At 35.0% G+C, this 21,556-nt stretch overlaps 1 protein-coding gene and 2 long non-coding RNA genes across 4 annotated transcripts; 2 read left to right on the forward strand and 1 right to left on the reverse strand.

Moving 5' to 3' along the window:
• Positions 1–6,581: 6,581 nt before the first annotated feature.
• Positions 6,582–9,202, forward strand: LOC111610899. The gene is made up of 3 exons (XR_002753807.1): positions 6,582–6,695; positions 6,901–7,139; positions 7,876–9,202. It is a non-coding gene; the product is annotated as an uncharacterized LOC111610899 (long non-coding RNA).
• A 2,763-nt stretch (positions 9,203–11,965) lies between these two features.
• Positions 11,966–14,041, forward strand: LOC111611024. Of its 2 annotated transcripts, none has more exons than XR_002753863.1 (3): positions 11,966–12,493; positions 12,803–12,971; positions 13,318–14,041. It is a non-coding gene; the product is annotated as an uncharacterized LOC111611024 (long non-coding RNA). The 2 variants fall into 2 exon arrangements; XR_002753862.1 differs by having other exon boundaries at positions 11,969–12,497.
• A 934-nt stretch (positions 14,042–14,975) lies between these two features.
• LOC111610814 (ubiquitin carboxyl-terminal hydrolase 47-like) lies at positions 14,976–20,229 on the reverse strand. The gene is made up of 11 exons (XM_023345765.1): positions 20,095–20,229; positions 19,905–20,007; positions 18,426–18,535; positions 18,144–18,214; positions 17,914–18,039; positions 17,645–17,740; positions 16,653–16,784; positions 16,145–16,273; positions 15,986–16,020; positions 15,869–15,906; positions 14,976–15,795 (listed from the first exon to the last, which is right to left on the reverse strand). The coding sequence occupies exons 1-11, from the start codon at positions 20,102–20,104 to the stop codon at positions 15,551–15,553; spliced, it is 1,095 nt and encodes a 364-aa protein (XP_023201533.1). The 5' UTR covers positions 20,105–20,229; the 3' UTR covers positions 14,976–15,550.
• Between the last annotated feature and the right edge of the window lie 1,327 nt (positions 20,230–21,556).

Raw genomic sequence — 21,556 nt, forward strand, 5'->3', positions numbered from 1 at the left:
ACCAAATAATTATCCCCCAAGCACTAGAAATAAATTATCAAAGGAAAACAGAACCGCTGTCTCATGGATATGTCTTAGAGGAATATGGGAAAATATTTCATTCTATAAAAAAGTTCTAGTAGGACAGATGTTGTACACCAGAGATGTCTAAAAGTTACTTTAGCCCAGGAATTGAGGAGCCCTAATATAGAACAAGGTTATAATATTTATTTTGTTACAGTTTAATTTTATTTTGTTCATTTTTTGTTTGTCTTATTCAGTTGGTTTTAGTTACTTTCTAGAGTGTGTTTTCTGGTTTTTATTAGTAAAATATTGTTAAATATGTATTCAATTGTCTTTGAACAAGTGACTCTCCCAACTCTTGCTGTCATCATTTTGTGGACAAGCGTAAGTGTCGCCAGGATGAAAATGAAATGCAGTAATTTGGGGGAAGCTGGCGTGAACTGCTTGTTTGTGTGTGTGAGGAATCAATTTCACATCAGTTTGAATGACTAATAAATAGATTCACAAACATAAAAAGGAATGAAATGTTTGTATTGTTTCCTTAATCTCAATTTTTGTTATTTTGAAAGTTTTAGTTAACTATAATAACCTTAATGTATGTCAAACTATAATAACTGCACTTTTAACAATATAAAATGATGCACAATGTCCTATGAACATATATTTGTTTCACACCTTTCTGACAATTATGACGCTGTTTTTGTCTGCATGTAGATTTTCCTTGATTACTGAAAACTGTTTTTACAAGTGAAACATTTTAATCTGTTTATGCTGAAAGTAGATCAAGTTACTTAGTGAAATCCAATGTAAAGAATTTTATAAAGTGCAAATTTAGTGGTGGGATGTTTATAGTGTGTTGCTCTTCTTCATGAGTTGGGATCAAGTTTTAAGGCTTCATTATAATAAGAACTTTTGGTTAATTTCATGCTTCCAAGTTAGTAGGAACAGGTTAGAGACGTTTCCCATCCTGTTCAACATGACTCTTTATAAATAAAAAGATAAAAAGAACAAAATTGGATGAGCAGGTTTGGTCTGAAACAACTTGACTGACCTGCACAGAGTCCTGGCTTCAACCTGACAGAGCACTGTGGTCGATTTATTACAGCTGAGGCTGTGAGCAAGACATTCACGTCCAACATCAGAGTCTGATCTCATAAATGTTCTTCTGCAAGACGGGGAAAAGGAATTATAGAAAGCTTTCCCAGAAGAGATAAAATGGTGACAGCTGCAAAGGATGGACTGACATCATATTAACATCTATAGATTAACAATTAGATCCCACTCAAGTTTATATGTGTGTGAAGACAACGAGCTTACATTTTTGCCAATGTAGTGTTGTTTTATGTAAACATTGAAATAAAACAACAACTGTGTAAAATATACATGTTTTAAATTAAAAACTTTGCTTCTTACTGATTTATTTACCTTTCAGGTCAAGGTTTAATATTTCTCTGAGTTTAGTCTAGTCAGTCAGTTTAGTCAGATTACTATTTCTAAGCTGTAATGCTTAGAAATAGTAATCTGTGCTCTACACACTCAACTCTTTGACTTTAATAAATGTTTAATGTCTTTTCTAAACTATAAAGTTGCCTGTTCTTGTGATTGTATGTTAGTCTGCATAAGTATGTATTTTATATTTTTCTATGGTGATGCATTACTTATATTGTATAACATATCTATAAAACCAGATTGCTGCAGAGTTAATTATATTTAATGTAAGAGTGCTGCTTTGGTTCACTGATCAAAAGTCACATCAAGGCCTGTCACAATAACAAATTTTGCTGATTTTTGCAATTTTTGCAATGTCTCTAAAATTATTGTGATAAATGATAATATTATTTGAAAACCATTTTAAACTGATGTAATGGAAGTGACATAATAATACAAGTGATATCCTGCCAAAAATAAATACACTTTATTTCCAAAAGAAAACTAGACACTGGAACTGAAAATCAAAACAACCAAAAACAAAAAATAAAACGGATTCTCAGTCTCTGTTAACAAAAAATGCACTTGAATGAAAACTAAACAACATAAAACCAAAGTGGAAATAAGAACTGCATTCAACCAAAAGAGTGCAGATTATGAAGTCTATATACTATATTGACCTTCAATAATCATTAGATTTACACAGAGAAGATGGGCACATCGACTACCTGATGCAATAGTTCACTCCTCCTTTACACCAAGGAGACGGACGGTCAGTAAGAGAACCAGAGTTGAGTCTTTTTTTCATCTACTGTCATCAATAGAAAGAGAAAATGGCAGGAAAAATGGCTCATAAATTAAAATGAGGGTGATAATATTTATTTATCATACGATTAATTGATTTATTGTTTATCGTGACAGGCTCAGTCACACCCATAAATCACACAAAGTGTGATGGGTTGTAGAAATAAGATGGATTCAATCAATTTATAAAAATTATTTTGCTTCCAAAATGATCTCCAGGTATTCAGTGTTACTTTCTCATAGTTCCTTCAGAAGGCATCTGGCTGGGCGTAACCCAAACAGCAAGAGAAACTATTCAGACATTTTACCTCAATCAACCAACGGAAAGGTTAGTGTCAAAAATACTGACAGTCTTTACAAATTAATGTAGGTGTTGAATAAAACAGCTGAAGGTAAGTTCATGTTTCTCCTTCTCTTTTAGACAAATCAAGAGTGATTAATATTTTAATCATTCTTGATGTTTTATTTTGTGTGATTTTTGTGTTGTTTTCCTCTTTAAGAATCTTTCATGTAACCAGTCAAACCAGTTCAGGTAGTCAGGGAAGTTTAACGTCTGTTAAAGAAAAGTTTAGCATTTATAAGAAAGTAAATGTTCTTCTACTTCTGTTTTTGACCTCTGCTGTTTCCTGGAGAAAACAAGTTATTTTTAAATATCAATTTAATGTGTGTAAATGTGATACAATTATGTTTTCTCTTTCAGGTTGCAGAAAGGTGTGAATGATTATGAAAACAAAACAAAAACAAAACACCAATATAGAGGAGAGAATTTGCTGCCTGTCTGACTTCAGCTGCTGCTAAAGATCTGCAACATCAGAGAATGGGGAAAATCTACAAAGTTGTTGTTCGTGGGTTCAGAGGGAAGACGTTTAACATTGACCTCTGCAACACAGAGGAGCAGATGCAGAGATTCACCGTGGGTCAGCTGAAGGAAAAGATTGTTGAAAAGTTCCCTGATATAGCAGGTAAACTCACTGAGAGCTTTTACATTAAACTCCCCAATAGCCATTTATCTTACTTATCCCTCTGGTATTCTGAAGTAAATAATACACATTAAAACTGAGGAAGAGACATTTCACCCAAAAAATAGCAAGAGAGTAAAGTTCAGGTCAGAGGAAGACATTTAAAATATTCTTCAGTTTTTTTCTTTAGATTGTTGAACGTCCTGGATTGTGTAGATAAGGTGAAGTAATTAAACTGAAAATAAAAAGAAATAAGCAAATTAATGGATGAAAATCTAATTTCCATTGTTCTATCTACACTGTTTCATTGATCTTAAGTTTAAATTAAAACACTGTTAGATTTACTGCTTCTTTATAGATGGTGGACAATCAGTAAATGTAAATAACTTCCTGTCTGCTGCAGAGTTCCTGTTATTGGTTGCTATAGCAACAATTATTACAGAAATGCACTTCAGAGTTTTCTGATGGTTTCAGGAATAGAGATTTGATTTAACTTAAAAAAAAACACACAAAAATGTTGCATAATAAAACTACAGACGGAGTTTCTTTCAAAATAAACATTAGTCACAAATGAAGAAACAATAAATTTATAAAGACAACAACATCACAGCTCTGATACTAGAATAGTTCTGCTGTTTCAGAAAAGGATTGTTTGGTTTGTTTCTGAGATATTAACTATGATTCTGGGTCTGCTTGTTTACAGGAAACGAGATCCTACGTTTGATCTTTTTAGGTAAGCAGCTGGAAGGAGACTCATCACTGCTGTCTGAATATGGAGTCCAAGACATGTCTGTCATACAACTGGTTCTTAGAGTACCTGGTGGAGAAGGCCCTCCATCCCCCAACCCTCATACAGACGATGGGCTCGGTGATAAGGAGGGTGAAACTCGAAGAAGTAAAGAATGTCTAAATATACCGATGTCTAAAACTCAAAATAATTTTTCTGTGGGTCCAAAATAAATCATTCACACATTGAAATATTTTCCACCTTTAACTGGACATCCGTCTTCATCCTCATTGAAACTCTTTTAAACATCTTAAATATTTCTCACCTTCTGTCACATAAAGTGTTTACTGTATTTCAGCAACATTTTATATGACAAGCAGAAGTATTTGTTGTTTTTTCTCTTCAGGCAGTCCAGCAGCAACAACACTTGTTTTCACGGTAATAACAATCTTGTATTTTGTATTAAATAGCCAAATTTTAAAACTGCTCTTTATCCACGAAATAATATAAATATGAAGGAGATTTTCTGAAATTCGGCACAAACTGCAAGATTATTTGTCAATCTGCAGTAAATGAAGGACAAGATGATGGAAAACATTTTAATTCAAGAAGTAAAAGGAAAAAAATGCATAAATTAATGTTTACCCTATTTAGGCTCAATAACTATTATGCAATAATTACAAATTCTGTGTTTAAGTAAGTTGAATAATTGTCTGATTTATGTATTTGTGTGTAAAGTCACGCCATTATTCCTGAAATCAACTTTTACACAAAATGTTAAAGTAAAGCAGCAACTTGTGGTGGGAAAATGAGGATAAACTGAAAATTAAAAGTGCTGGATCGACTGACGTTTTTTTTCTTTTAAGAAGATTACTTAAGTTAGTAAATCAAACAGTTTTTTTATTTTTTATTTGAGTTGATCTTTATTAGTTAGTCCTGGTTGCTGCTGCTTCCTGCCTGTCAGAGAGCAATAGACCCCCTGCTGAGCTGAGAAGCTTTGAGTGGAAATAAGTTCATGTAGGTTTCAGTTTTAAGGGCTTTAAGTTGATCTTGAATTTAAAACCATTTATTACAGATCAGTTCACTAACAGAAGCCGTTCTGTGCAGCAACAGTCTGGCCTGGACCCACCTGTTTAAAGTTGCTATTGAACCATAATAAATGAAACATTTACCAAAATATTTGGTGTGAATGATTTCAGTGATCAAAATGTAAAGTTTGTTCATTTGTTGACTGTATAGTCTTTTCTTTATAACGTTGTAATTTTGTTTTTTTATTACATAAAGCAGACTGCACAGTGGAGCAGTTGGTAGCTTGTTGCCTTGCAGCAAGAAGGTCCTGGGTTCAAATCCCGGCTTTGGTTTCTCCCTGTGCATGCATGAGTTCTCTCTGGTTACTCCCAAACTGTCAGTTGCAATAAAATAAACATTTTGCTTGCCTTTTATTTGTGTTCAGGTTGTCAGTTTATAAATGAAAAACTTGTATGAATGCCAGCTATCAACATGGTGGAAAAAGATCTGCTGTGTTTAAAGCTATTGGAAAAGATTGGAGTCATAAGCCAGAGGTGAAAATATTAACTTCAGTTGACATAATTAACCTGGTTAAGATATCGAAGTTAAACAGAAATAATCACAGAGTAAGAAAATAACTTGACTATTTATCTACAAATTTAACTAGTAATCTTTGCTCTACACACTCAACACTTTGACTCTAATAAATGTTTAGGGTCTTTTCTAAACTATAAAGTTGCCTATTCTTGAGAATGTATATTGATATATTATATACATATAATTATATTAATAAGTATATTTTTTTCATTGCTTATGTTATTTAACATATTTATAAAACTAATTTGCTACAGATTTTATTTTATTTAAGAGTGTTGTTCTGCTTCACTGCTCAAAAGTCACATCCATAATTCACACAAAGCATTATGGGTTGTAGAAATAAGGTGGATTCAACTCCTCCCTCCTGAACCACCAGATATTGCAGGTTATGCTGTATTATGTTATGAAGGAAACATTTAGAGACATCTCTCTGTGCTGTTAGACTAAAGTGATGAAATTGTTTCTTTTATTATTGACGATGAAAGTGGGATTCTGCTCTAACAATGAAATGAGAAAAGCAGCAAAATATCCTGGGACTAACAAGTCAGAGTGATGGCAAAACAACAAATCTCAAACTATTGTGAAATTATCAGTGCAAAGTTCATAATCCAACAGGTTGACACACCTTAAAGTGACAGAGTCCTTAAAATAAAGTTTCAAAGACAAGATCAGTTATATTTTCTAGACGCCACAGGAAATAAAAACATCAGTAGTCTTTGTAAATCTGAACCCAATTCAAATATGATCCTATTTCTAGTGATGAGGAAACCTCCCAGTAATTTTACACAGTAACAAAAATAAATGTACCTTCTGCCATCAAAAATTAACTATTAAACAAAGGTTGCACTGCTTCCTTTTGCAATAATAAGTTTCCATTGTTTTTTCTTCTACTGGCTACAAATTCTACATTTAACTGAGATCCTGCTGTAAAACTTTATATATATATAGCTCTGTATATTATCTTCCTTTATCATTTTGACAGCTAGGTTTTGAAAGAAAATAAACCATCCCAAGTATTTCCTACACATCATGAACGCAGCATCTACCTGGGCATAACCAAAACAGAAAGAGAAATTATTTAGTTTGTTTCACTCAACGGCAAAGTAAGGTTAGAAAACATCAAAGAAGCTGTAAATATCCTGGGAACATCCTTAATGTAACAGTTCAGGGTGGGTTAATATATTTCATTTTCTTGTTTTAGTTTTTGTCTTTTATTAACCAATCTTTCATGTAACCAGTCACACCAGTTCAGCTGGTCAGGGATGTTAAGCATCTAGAAAAGTTTGACATCCTATAAAAAATATTTATTTCACCTCTTGTGTTTCATCTCTGCTATAATGTATAAAAGTGAAACAACTCTGTTCTCTTATTCAGGTTGCTGAAAGGTGTAAAGGATCGTAAGATAAAACTCTAATGTCAAAGACAGAGATTTTTCTATCTGATTGAAGCTGCTGGAGATCTGCAAACATCTGAGATGATCTACCAGGTTGTGGTTGGAGGAATAGATGGAGTTAAGATCACGATTGACCTCTGTGACAATGAGAAGGAGATGCAGAGAATCACGGTTGCAGAGCTGAAGGACAAGATATTGGAAAAATTCCTTGGAATCACTGGTAAACTCATTTACTTCATCTATCTCCATATTAAATGAAAAATATTAAGACCTGTTAAAAAATGAGGAACAGACATTTACCAAAATATACATTTAAGGATAAAATTCAAAGCAGATTCAGTAGAATGCTGACTGTGGTGTTCAGGTTTAGGACAAGAACAAAGTTGAAGTCAGAAAAACAAAATGATATAATTATATAATTCTTCCAGTTTTTTCTTTAAGTTTGTTTATCTGCCTCCATTGTGTGTCAATAAATAGCAAGAATCAAATCTGGTGAAGTAGCTAAACTGTAAAACTGAAAATATGATCAAATCCAACAACAGAGTAATTTTAATTATTCTAACTAGTAACTTCACTGTTTCAGTGACATTAATTTAATTTTAGAGACTGTTGGATGTAATTATGCTTCATTATTCCTGTCTGCTGCAGAGTTTCTGTTTTTGACTGATATAGATTATAGAAATGTATTTTAAGGCTGTCTGGTAGTTTTTCTTTATTTTTTAAAGTATTGACTTGACTTAAAAAAACACGCAAAAATGTTGCATAACTAAGCTCCAGAAGGAGCTTCTTTCAATATAAACAGAAATCACAAACAAATAATTTAAATAAAGCTACAAGGACAGCAGCACCAGAGACCTCTGATACTCCTGTTCAGACTAGAATATCTGCTGTTTATAAATATATCGTTGGTGTGTTTGTACGTAATTAATTATGATTCTGGATTTGTGTATTTGCAGAGTGTCCAGAATTGATGTTTGGGAATATGACATTGAATGACGACAGAAAGAAGCTGGTTGATTATGGAATCGTGCACAAGTCCAAGATAAACATGGTTTTAAACACAGTTGAAGCAGGAGAGCCTGAACTGGACTTTACTGCCGATGGGATGGGAGATAAAAAGGGCGAAACTCGGAAAAGTAAAGAGAGTTCGCTTAATCTTTAAAACTCAAAATACATTTTTGGGTCCAAAGTGCTTCGTTCCACACATTGAAATATTTCAAGCATTAACTAGAATCACCTCCCTCCTCATTCTCATTTAAACTCTTTTAAGTAACCAAAATATTTCTCACTTCCTGCCACATTGTCTGTGTTCAGTATTTTATCTAAAGATCAGCAGAAATATTCTTTGTTTCTGATTATTTTCAGTGAGTCAAACAGAGAAAACATTTGTGGAGCAACTTTAACAAGCTTGTGTTTTGTATTAATAAACTAAATGTGGGATTTTAAAACTAATCTTTCTTCTTTATACAGTTAAAACAATGAAGATTTTCTGAAACACAGTGTGAGAAAATGTGTAGTAAACCTCAAGAGGAAACTCAAAATGTTTCAAATTCTGACCAAATTCTAGATTAAGAGCAGAATCAAAGCGTTGAGATTAGAATGAGCTACAGGATATTATTTTAACTCCTGAGTATCATAAAGCTGAGATACAATAACATCAATACTTGCTGGCTCATAAAAATAAGGCTTATTTTCTCAAAAGATAACTAACTTTTTAAGACCAAATCCATAATCTGCAGAAATGATGGAAAAAGATGATGTAAAACATTTTAATTCTTAAAATAACAAAGCAGTGAGGCTGCTGTCATTTCCCCATTTCAATTTAATTGGGGGATATTTGATTAGATACTTGATTACATAATAATCATTATGTAATAATCAGAATTTCTCATGACATTGAAATATGTAATGTTTCAGTTGTTGATTTTTGTGTTTTTATGCACTTTGAAATGCCTTGTTGCTGAAATGCAGGATACAAATAAAATTTGATGTGATTTGATAAATTCTCTCCGTTGAATTGTGAATGAATCTAATTTTTAATCTGACTTTCATGTGTAAACAGGCTGCAGATGTCTCACTGTTCCTTCCACTTTTACAGCAATATGTTAGAATAAACCAGCAGCCTGTGGTTTGATGAAGGAAATAATATGAAAACAGAAAGTTTTGGATTATTGGAGGTTTTAGGAAAGATTGAAGCAATAATACAAATCAGTAAATCAAACCTTGTTTTGGAATAAAGGCGTCATTATTAGTTTGTGCAATAAACCTGCTGCTGAAATGACATACTGATTATTGAGTGGAAATAAGTTAATGTAGGTTTTAGTTTTGAAGTGCTTTAAATTGGTCAACATGAATTTAAAAACACAGTTTACAGATCAGTTCACTAACTGAAGCCGCTGTTTGTTCTGGATGTTTTGTGTACATTTGTTTTGGTCAACATGAAGCATTTTCTCTGAACTAACAGATCCTGACTGATAATCATGATTTATATTGATTTGTTCGAATGGGTCTGATTATTCTGCCACTTTTTGTTCATATTGAAGCGGTTTATCCAGACATGTTTTGAGTCTCTTGTTTGTTTTCTTTATATTTTTACTAAAAAAATTATTACAAAGGTGAAATAATAAAATAAGTGCAACAACAAGTTCATGATCTTACCAGCAGTTCAGCATTTTAACATTTAGAGGCAGAAAGCTGAGTAGCAGTTTGGTGGTTCTGATTGTTGCTTTGATTTTCTCATGGCAGCAAATCAAAATGTTCTGTAGAAACTATGAGACGTTTAGTTTCTGCAGAGGCTCAGAATCAGATCCTGTAGAGAGAGTAGGGGAACTCCTGTACCTGCAGAATCTCATTCATATTCATTTTATTAGCTATTAGCTATCATGATGATACACAGCTCTACATTATGATGTCACCAGGTGATGCTGATCACTTAATAGATGCTTAGAGCAGATAAATGTGTTGATGTGGCAAAACTTTCTCCAGCTGAACAGAAACAAAACTGAAGTTATTATTTTTGGACCTAAAGAGGAACGATCTAGAGTTATAGATCTAGAGTTATAGATCTAGAGTCAATGCACAGTTTCAGTTATTACAACTAAAAACTAGAGTCCAGGCCTGAAACCTGGGAGTAGTGATGGACTCTGACCTGTACCTCCAGAGCCACATAAAGAAAGTTACAAAGTCGGCCTTCTATCACCTGAAGAACATTTCCAGGATTAAAGGACTAATATCTCAGCCAGCTCTAGAGAAACTCATCCATGCGTTCATCTTCAGTCGCATTGATTATTGCAACGCAAGGGCGTAGGTTTGGTCTAAGTTTTGGTGGGACCTTACAACTTACTCACCAACTCACCAGCATTTAAAATGAATGCTACCACTGCGTAGTATATTGAAATATTAACCTCCTGAGACCCGGGCTTTTGTTTGATGTGCATTTTTTATGTCTCCTTACTATTTGGGATTAGTATGACCTAATTTTAGTTGAAATTAAATTTTAGCTTTCTATGTGCTCTTGAACTATGTCAAAACCAATGTCCTCAGACGAGGACATTGGGTCTATCTGTGTGACGATAAGACCATTCAATCAATGTTATTATTTACATCTGTGTTTACAAAAATGTAATGTCCTCATATGAGGATGCAGGGTCTCAGGACTAATCAATGTAGATTTTCGTTTATTTATTTTGTTTTTGTTAAAAAATACATATGTTTTTTTTTTTTATTTATATGGCAAAAATTGGTCGGGACTATTTTATATCCCTTGAATATTGGTCGTGACATGTCACGACCGTCCATACCCAAACCTACGCCCATGCTGCAACGCTAGTGTCTTCACAGATCTGATTTAAAAAATCAATCTGAAGCTCATCCATAATGCTGCTGCTCGCGTTCTGACTAAAACCAGGAAGATAGAGCACATAACACCAGTTTTAAAGTCCCTACACTGGCTCCCTACAGCTCAAAGAATAGACTTTAAAATACTGTTGTTAGTTTACAAATCACCGAACGGCTCAGCACCACAATACATTAAAGATCTTTTGTTGTATCAACCTTCCAGACCTCTCAGGTTCTGGTTCTGGTTCTGCTCTGCATCCCCAGAACCAGCACCAAACATGGAGAAGCTGCATTCAGCTTCTATGGACCACAAATCTGGAACAAACTTCCAGAAAACTGTTAAACAGCTGAAACACTGAGTTGCTTTAAATCTAGACTATAACCCCAAATGTTTAGAGCTTCTTTTGTGCCATAATTAATGAAACACTAACCAACATTTTGACGTGTAACAACATGACTTGGCAAAATGTAAAATGTTCTGGTTTTCTCAATTGTTGACTGTGTGCTGTCTTCTATGACTTTGTATTGTTGTGTTTCTATGATGCATAGCACTTTGAGCTGCCTTGTTGTTGAAATGTGCTATGCAAATAATTCATGCTATTCTAGTGAGTGAAATACATCAGAAACAAAACTAACAATTACATTTATAATCTCCAAGTAGATCCTGAACAATATAATAAGTCATAGAGATGCTGAGCTTTGAGTCATGGTTCATTAATTAATCTCCTTTTTCTTGGATTCACTCACTCACATAATCTGTACTACTGGATTAAACAGGAAAACGAGACACTGCTGACATGAAGACTTTCAGACATAAAGAACAACAGCGCCCCTCAGTGGTCAGAAAAACGAAGGGCTACGGAGGTTAAGGACCTTTTTTGGATCATTGTTGTTGAATGAGACCGATGGGGAATTACAGAAAACAAGTCCAGTTATTATCTTGCTGTGAGATTATTTCTGTTTCACTTCAATATCTTAACAAAGTTAAATATGTTAGCTGATGTTAATATTTTCAGCTTAAGTTAGTATTTTAACTCTGGCTGCTCTGGATTGATGACAAAACAACAAGTCTCAAACTATCATGTGAAACTATTGGTGCAAATTTCATGATCCAACAGGTTGACACACCTTGAAGTGAGAGAGTAAAATGAAGTTTCAAAGACATGATCAATCATGTTTTCTAGACGCCACAGGAGATAAAAACATCAGTAGAAATGAACGATGAGTCTTTGTGAATCTGAAATCACATTAACCAGTTCAAATATCATTCTAATGACCTTTGATCACAAAGGTTTGTGTTTGTTTGCCCAGAGGTGAGAAAACCTACCAATTATTCTACACAATTAACCAGTAACAAAATAAATGCACCTTGTGCCATCAAACTATTAAAGAAAACAAAGGTTGCATTGATTCCTTTTGCCAGAATAAGTTTATCTATGTGTCTTCTGTTGAGTACAGTAGAAGAATAATGTCTTATACATTATGTTAATTATCTTCTTTTATAAGTTTGAAAGCAAGATTTGAAAGAAATTAAACCTTCCAACCAATCCACATTTAACCTTATATATTGATATTTTCAACACGTCTTGAATGCAGCATCTGCCTGGGTGTAACCAAAACAGAAAGAGAAAGTCTTCAGACATTTTACTTCACTGGAATAGCAAAGTGAGCTTAAAGAGCGTCAATTAAACATGTCCTGGAAACACCTTTAAACTGTACTTACTGTAACAGCTGAGGGTAGGTTAGTAGATTTCCTTTCCTTTCTTGTTTCAGTTTTTGTGCCATTTGTCTTTTGTTTAAGACTCTTTAATGTAATCATGATTATATAATAAAAACAGTTAGTCAGAAAGGTTTAACATAATTTAAAACATGTATTAATAAAGTATATATCCTTCACCCTCTGTTTTTGATCTCTGCTATTGTATGAAGACGATGTTATAAACTCTTATTTTTATTTTTTTGCAATTATGTTTTCTCATTCAGGTTGCTGAAAAGTGTAAAGGATTATAAGACAAAACTATGAGTTTTTTTTTTCTTTGACTTCAGCAGCTGCTGGAGATCTGAAAACATCTGGAAATGATCTACCAGGTTGTGGTCAGTGGGATAGATGGAGAGAAAACCACGATTGACCTCTGCAACACAGAGCAGGAGATGAAGAAAATAACCGTGGATCAGCTGAAAGAAAAGATATTTGAGAAGTTTTCTTGGTTCTCAGGTAAACTCACTGAGATAAAACAGCCCAACAATCATTTACTTCACCTTTCTCTGTTTTATGTAAAACAGAATTGTTAAAACATCAGGAAGAACCATTTTAATAAAATAAAATGCAAAAGGAAATCGTTTTGAATTCTCTCCTGTGAAGTTTGTTTTGATTTACTGTGAGGAGTTTAAGTCAGAAGAATAAATTTATAACATTCTTCCAATATTTTCTTTAAGTGTTTTGACAAAATGTTACAAAGCCTCACAAACATCTTCTCCTTGTCAGACTAGAAAAGTTCTGCAGCTTAAAAAAAATGTCTTTGTATTTATTGAATTATGATTCTGGATCTGCATATTTGCAGAACGTGCAAAAAAGGACCTACGATTGATCTTTGCGAGCAAAAGACTGGATGACGACACAAAGAGGCTGTTTGACTATGGAATCACACACAAGTCCTACATACAGATGGTTTTAAGCTTAGATGGTGGAGGAGAACCTGAACCGGGTTTTACTGACGATGAGCTGGGTGACAAGGAGGGTGAAACTCGGAGAAGTAAAGAATGTCTGATGCCTGATGTCTAAAACTCAAACCAAAACGCTTCGTTTCACACATTAAATGGAATCACATCGCTCCTCATTCTCAATTAAACCTTTTAAAATAAGTTTAAATAAATAAAATATTCTGCCAGATTCTGAATGTACATTATCACAACTCTCTGTATGATCAGCAGAGATATTGCCTGTTTCTTGTTATTTTCAGTGAGTCAAACAGAGAGAAAAAGCTTCAACAAACTTGTGTTTTGAATTAATAAATAAAATGTGGGATTTAAAAACTGCTCTTTGCAGTTTAAACAATGAAAACAAGGAAATACAGCAGATAATGTAAGACAATTTGCTGCAAACCTCAAGAGGAACATTGTGAAAACCACAGATGTGTCAAATTCTGACCAAATTCTAGATTAAGAGCAGAATCAAAGTGTTGGGATTAAAATGATCTACAGGATATTCTCTCAGCTCCAGTTCTTGTGTTGGAATGAGTCTGATTATTCTGCCACTTTGTGTTGACATTAAAGTGCTTTATCCAGGCAGGTTTTGAGTCTCTTTCTCTTTTACTTTTTAAGTTTTGATTTACTTTTTGCAGTGAAAATTATTACACAGATAAAAACATTAAATAAGTGCAAAAACAAAACATTTTAACGATTAGAGGTTAAAAGATGAGGAGACGTTTGTTGGTTCTGTTTTTGATGCCATGTTTTCTGATGGCAGCAACTCAACATGTTCTAGAAACTATTATAAGTTTCTGACCAGAGTCTGGTTCCTGCAGCGGCTCTGCACATCTCAGTCAAACTGTAGCATCATTTCTAGCGAGTGAAATGCATCAGAAACAAATCTAACAATTAAGTTTATTATCTCAGAGTAGATTGTGAAAAATAGAAGAAATCATGTGGTGAATATTGAGGCATGGTTCATTAATTCATCTTGTTCTTGGATTCACTGACATATTCTGTATTACTGGCGTAAATGGAAAAACGAGTCACTGCAGTCATGAAGGGTTTTAGACATAAAGAACAACAGCGCCTCCTGGTGGTCAATAAAACTGAGGGTTTCCGGTCAGCAAATTAAAGACAATTATTGTTGAATTAGACCAACGGGAATGACATAAAGTGAGTCAAGTTATCATCTTCTTTGTGTGATTATTTTAGTTTAACTTCAATAGTTGAATATATATCAGCTGAAGTTTTTTTTTTGTCAGTTCTGGTTTATGACTCCAGTTCTTTCACATCTACAGGTTTAATAACTTCAAACCCAGCAGACCTTATTCTGTGGTGTTGTTAGCATGTATTTATGTAAGTTTTAATTTATACCAAACTGAAAACCTGAACACAAATAAATGATAAACTAACACACTGAAGAACTGGTGATTTAAACAACTAACATTTAAGGATTATATTGTACATGGGCCGATATGTTCTTAGACAACAAACACTGTTATAATGCATTAATAAAACATCACAGACATTAAAATAAGTTGGTTTTATATAATTACAATCTAGAACATCAAACAGTTCTGACAGGTTTTTTACAGACGCTGCAGGCGAAGTGCTGTTTCTATTCATCGTTTAAACTATTAAGCAAAACAACCTCAGCTGTTTGATGCAAACATCACCTTATAAACTCCATGATAATCCAATAATACACCCCAACCATGGATCAGACTTGCATTACAAACATTTCCTGTCCATTCTGAAAATTCATCTTTCAACTGCTATTACCTTACTACTATGAACAGCGCCACCAAGTGGATGGATGCAGACAGAGTGACAGGCTTTTAGTGAAAGAAAATAAACTGATCTACATTAAACCAAAGAGGGAATCTGACAGGTGAATTAAGTTCAACAACAACTAAACATGTAAACATCAACAAAGAAACACACAGATAAAATTCAATCTAAGATGGCCGACTTGCTCTTTTGTGTAGAGTATGGGTGAAATTTGACACCTCTGTGATAGAGAAAGGTCGATGCAGATGGTATTTTTTAAAGTTTTGGGGGGTCAGAGGAATGGCTGTTGAGTTAATTTTACTGCACGATTTTTTAAAACCATGAAAATATCCTATTCTTCAGCCGGGTAAAGACGTTTACAACACCATTGCAAATTACTGTACATGTGGAGGCTTCGCAAAAGCCAGTTGAACTTGGAAGAGAAATAGCCACATAATTATTCTGATACCAACAGGTCCTCTCAGGCCTCCGGTCCAATTCAACAATCAGATTGAGGTTTGCAGCCAGGTCTCTCTGTTCTTCTTCTCCATTTTGTCCTTCATCTTGTAAAGCAATACCTGAAATTTATATTAGAAAGTATTGACAAAATGGACCCAGTATAAATTATTAAAAAGTCTGATTTCTTCTTACTTTGCTTTCTGTAAAAGAGAAGGTGGGCACTCCGAGATCTGGTACAAAAACAATGTGAAGTTAGTTTATGATAAACAGTGAAAATAAACAGAAGAACAAAACTGGACAGGCTCTTACTTCTCAAACTTTCTCTGGAGCATCTGGTTACCAAGCTGTTATAAACGAAACAACGACATATCAAGCTAGCATTGTGTTATTATGACAAAGTGAAATATTAACTGTAAAAAAAAATCTTTGAAATCTTTAAAAGCACTGTTATGGGATCATCGTTCTCACCAGTGTCACAGAGGAGTCATTGAACTCATACCAGCTGTCTTCCTCCTCAGGTTTGATTGTTGCTGTGTAATGCCCACCTCTCAGAGTCCCAAAGTGATCCACCATCGCATACATTTCATATGTCTGGTTCTGATCAACAAAACACACACATGAAATGAAATGAAACTTTATTTCGGACATGATAGTAGTATAAAATCATGCACAAGAACAAGGAATGCAAAAGACATATTTTTGTACCACAGTAATCTTAACATGCTTGAAAAAGAGAAAGACGAAGTATGAAACTTGTGAACTCCTACCCACTAAACTCATACAATATTTTCAGATGGACCCTCATTAATAAATCCAATTAAAAAAAAAAAAAACCCAGGTTAATTCATTTTCCATTTTATCTGGATTTTATGCCTAAATATTTACACCCATACCCACACACTCATATGCGTTAGCCTCAACTGAATCTGGAAACCGAAAAGAAAATGGGCAACAATCACAATAATCTGAAATATACCTCAGGTAAGTTGATGGTGTAACAAACATCCACAGGACGGCTGTCTTTACTGTATGACATGTGGCTGTAGTTGTATTCGAACCTCTTCAGCAGCAAAATCAAAATCTCTGGATGATGCTGTAGTTTATATTTCTACATGAAACACAACATTAATAAGATTAAAAGCAGATATTTACAGTAAATGTATAAAAAAATGCACAACATTTTTCACAAACTTCTGAACAAACTAAATCTTTTCTGTTTTTAGATTAGTTAGGACCACCAAATTATTCATTTACTGTGATTTTTTTTCCCCACGTTTGCAAAGTGGAAAGGTCCTGTGTGGAGGTGCACTTTGCAAAGTACTGAACCTGAAGTGAAAATACTGAAGCAACATCTAAAGACATCAACCAGGAAGTTAAAGCATGGGCACAGATTGGTCATCCAACTAAACAACGACCAAAATTATACTGCTAAATTACTTAGAGAAGGAACTAAGGACAACAAAACCGTGTTTTGGAGAGGCCATCATAAACCCCTGAACAAGGCTGCCTACAAACGTGAAGCAGTTAGAAAAGTTCTGTCAGAGAAAAATGGACCAAAACTTTAGCTTCGTTGTTGTGAGAGTTTATGGAGCAATGATATTTGACCCAGGTCATGAAGTTTTAAAGGCAATACTACCAACTACCAATACAATATATAATATGTAAACTTCAGAACTTGAAGAAAATTATAGAAATCTCTAAAAAGTATCTCTCATTATTAGCGCGTTTAGCTAATGCAAATACTTTTGTTAATCCTTATTGACCTAAAACAACAACAGGGAAGGTTGAGTCTGATTAGGTAAGAAAAAGATGGAACATTGTCCTTTTATAATGCATATTTAAATATGCGGTGTACAGATGGATGCATTGTTAAAATATTTCACAATGTTGTTAAATTCCATAAATGAACCAAGCATGTTTGCTGCTTGTAAATGCCATCTTATGCAAAACAAGTTTCCCTTTACTTACAACAGTAGTGTCTCTATTGTCTTCACAATGGTCGCAGTACAGCTGGTCCTCACCATAAAACTCTGCATCCTTTAAAAACTCCTGAATCCCATCGTTCTGAAACACACTTTCTGTTACTGCAGAGACCTTCACCAGGTACTTTCCAGCATTCTGCCAACACAGTTTCTACTAAGTAATAATCAGAAATCATTGACTATTCCAGGTGACTTTTATGAACATAATTTTGTCTGGCTCATAAAATGGTTTCCATTATGCAGGTTGTCTCTTACCACACTGAAGTTTCCATTTTTAGAATCCATCAGTGGGAGAGAAAGAAAGAAAAATGGCACATCGTCTTCAGTGTTTGAGTGACATTCACGACAAATAGTCCTGTGAATCAACTTTCCTCTGAATATCTGAAAATACAATTTGATTTAAAATCTAACAGCTTTTATTTTTCATTCACACTCCGTAGTTCCCTCTCCATCCTGATCCCAAAGTGATTTTATGAATAATTTACCTTTGATGCTTCATCACTGACCAGAGATAAAATCTTCTCCAGGTAGTGACCAGCATCCTGCTGTTCATACACTGGAGGAATGAAGGAAGAATGATACATAAAATGATGTATTTTTATATTTACATTTAATGCTTAAGCTCATATTTCATGTTCATCCATGTTTCTTCTAAAGCTTGTCAAGATTTATGTTGAAGCTAATGCATTCACACATCCCCATTATGAAGGAAATTGTCCTTTATTCAGAAACAAGCTAACAGTTGATAAATGTATCTGATTACGTACCTTCAATTCTCAGTGTCTTTGTAACTTCTGTGGTTTCTGATGTTTTTTCTTTTAAACTCTCAAACAAAGCATGGAGTCGAACATTGAAGTCGTTTTCATGGTGTTTTGAACTGTTTATAGGATATTGTCAGAGATACAGAATATATATTGAAAAAAACAACAAAAAAACAACAAATATTTCCCCTACACAAAACATGCTATATGATTTATTCCAGTGGTCCCCAACCCCCGGGCCGGTCCGCGAACCAGTTGGTACCGAGCCGCACAAGAAATAATTAAATATTTCCGTTTTATGTATTATTTGAGTCTGGAGAATGTTTTATTTTGACAATCCTTTAAGCGGATTCTCTCAGTTACGTCTTGCGAGCCAACATTGAGCCCACAAGCAGCAAAACGAGTCAGAAACTGATCAGATTCTTTGGAAAGTTTCTTTGCAAAGGGGAAAAGGCCCAGAGTCAGGAGGATGGATTTATCAGTCCAAGCTCTGCATGATATGGTGACCGGATGTTAATGAGGCAATGAAGCCTTTTAACTTATTCGCTACTTAGAGACCATGAATACCCTGTGCATCATTTGGGTGTTATTGTCTCTCTTCACTCCCAGACTGGAGCGTTTCGTTGCAGAGAAACAAGCTCAGGGCTCCCATTAGTCTTTATCGTGAGTTGAAATTTTCACTAAAGTAAAAGGTTCGTTTTTGTGGCGCATCTGTATCTTATTTTGAAGGGATATGTCAATATTACCATAGAGACCAGAGTGGTCGAGACGAGACGAGAGGAATAAAGGCTCGTGAGTTTTAAGTCTGGTTCACACGAAACGATTTAAGGATTATCGGCCGATTTTCCAAACCTCTGTGACCACAGAACTGATCAAAGTCCAACAGGTTCGATCGGTTCGTGAGTCCAGCCACACAGCAGGAGCAACACACCACGCAAGAACCGATTCCACTCACCAACATACCATACGTGAATTTAGAATAACGAACATGTCCGACGATGTAGAAGCAGTAGTGATAGTTTGTAGACTCAATTTAAGCGATAAAAAACGTAACAAAAAGAAAAAACGTTGGATAAAAGACGGCGGGAGCAGCCGCTCTATGCACTAAACCGGACTCTCGTTTGCGCCATGTCAACTGTTTGGGATCCCCCCCCGTCCCTCCCGTGCTTACGTCACCGCGCTTTCTGATTGACTACCTGTGACATTCAACAGGTAGCGTTCTGGCTCCCAGTCAGGGAAAACCCCACAGGCTGCTATAAAAGGGCCCACACCACACAGACAGGACAATTGTGTGGTTATCACAAGCAACAATCTTAGAACTAGGAACCTTCTAAGATTGTCATTAGGGGAAAATTGGGGCAAATTTTTTTAAATTGTGTCATGTGACCTCCTCCCCGCCCTTCTCCCGAGGCCGCAGTAAAATTACCAAGCTTTGACCGATCCGCGGTGATAAAAAGGTTGGGGACCACTGATTTATTCACTAACCTTTCTACAGCCTCTCTGAACTTTCTGGTCATGAACAGAACCTGCAGAATGCTGTTCAGGTAACATGTTGCTCCTTGGTTTCTCAACCCATAATACTTAATGTCTGTGGGACGTTTTGTTACAGAACATCTTACAATATTAACAGAAGTTCAATTATGTAATTATTGGAAACTCAGGATTTAGCCTTTACCTCGGTTCATACTGAATCACTGACGACTGAAGAGATACGGCTTTCCTTCACAGTACCGTCGGAGAAACGATTTCTGCTGCCGAGCCACCGCGGAAATAAACAGACAGTTGAAGACACTCCCATGACCGCAGAGAGAGGGAGTCAGAAAACAGCTTTCTCTTTCACTTAGCAACTAGATCATTTCATTCATCTGATAAACAACACTGCATAAAGTCATGAAAGCTCAAAAGTTAGAATCCAGTGCACATCAATTCTCTTAAATCCGTCCTGACAGCTGCAAGTTTTGGGAAGGTTGGAATTTCAGAGGGACTAGTGACCAGATGACCATAAAAATGTTTAAAATCTGTTGTTAATGGGATAAACATCAGCTGTATTTCTTTTTTTCTACAATATTATTTCAAGAAGAGTCTGTCAAGAATCTTCATAAATATAGCTGCAAAAATACAAATGCACTTTAAAACTGTAATGACAGAGACAATAGAGATTTCAAATGCCAAAGAGATTTACAACCCCTGTTCTCTCTAACAGCGAGGGCAACAGAAAGAAAAAGAACGAGATACAAATGTTTTACTTATGCTTGCTTTTCCATAACAGGAGGAAAGGTCAACATGTAAGCTTAGGGGAATTCAGGTGTCACTAAAGTAAACAATGTTGGTTTCAGGTTTTCAACAAACAAACAAAATGAAACAAAAACCGAGTGAGGAGCTGGAAAGTACCTAAAGTACTTGACTCATGACGTTTAGTTTCTGTTAGTCTCCTACTGAAGAGCCCATCAGTAATGTGGCAGCAGCTTTGTACGAAATAGTCACCTGGATGCATTTAAGGTGAACTGATAAAGTTCAAAGTCAGCGTCAGAACGAGGAAGAATTATTTTAAGCGAACTTGAACATGGCTACTTGATGCCAGACTGACTGGAAAGAGCATTTCAGAAACTACTGAGGTTTTCACACACATTTCCTCTCTGTCTAGAGAGAATGAGTTCAAATGAGAGAGCAGCAGCTGTGGATAAAAATACATCAATGATGTCAGAAGAAAGTGCACAGACTGGTTTTAGAGGAAACAAGGAAACAGTAGCTCACATAACATTTGTGCACAACATCATCTCAGAATAATAGATGTTGAACAGGTGGGTTAGAGCAGCAGAAAACCACATGGAGGTTTTGCTACAATCAGGAGGTTTTTAATACATTTCACAGTTTTATTTCTCCAAAATTAAACACTGACAGATGTGAAGAATGTTACCTGGTTCCTCAAGTCTCTATTTCTGCTCTGACCTTCACATCAGAAGAGCCAAAATTTGACATAATTAAAATTAAAAGCATGGAGGCATCATGTCTTCCTCAGTGGTTCAAACTAAATGTTGGGTGATGATTATGTTTCCTTTCATATCTTTAGCTTTTGCCAGTAGAAAGAAGAAAAGCAGGTTTAGGGGAGACTGTGGACTCAGAGCTTATTAATCTGA

This window comes from Xiphophorus maculatus, chromosome 14, assembly GCF_002775205.1.
Source record: "Xiphophorus maculatus strain JP 163 A chromosome 14, X_maculatus-5.0-male, whole genome shotgun sequence".
In the NCBI taxonomy this organism is placed as follows: domain Eukaryota; kingdom Metazoa; phylum Chordata; class Actinopteri; order Cyprinodontiformes; family Poeciliidae; genus Xiphophorus; species Xiphophorus maculatus.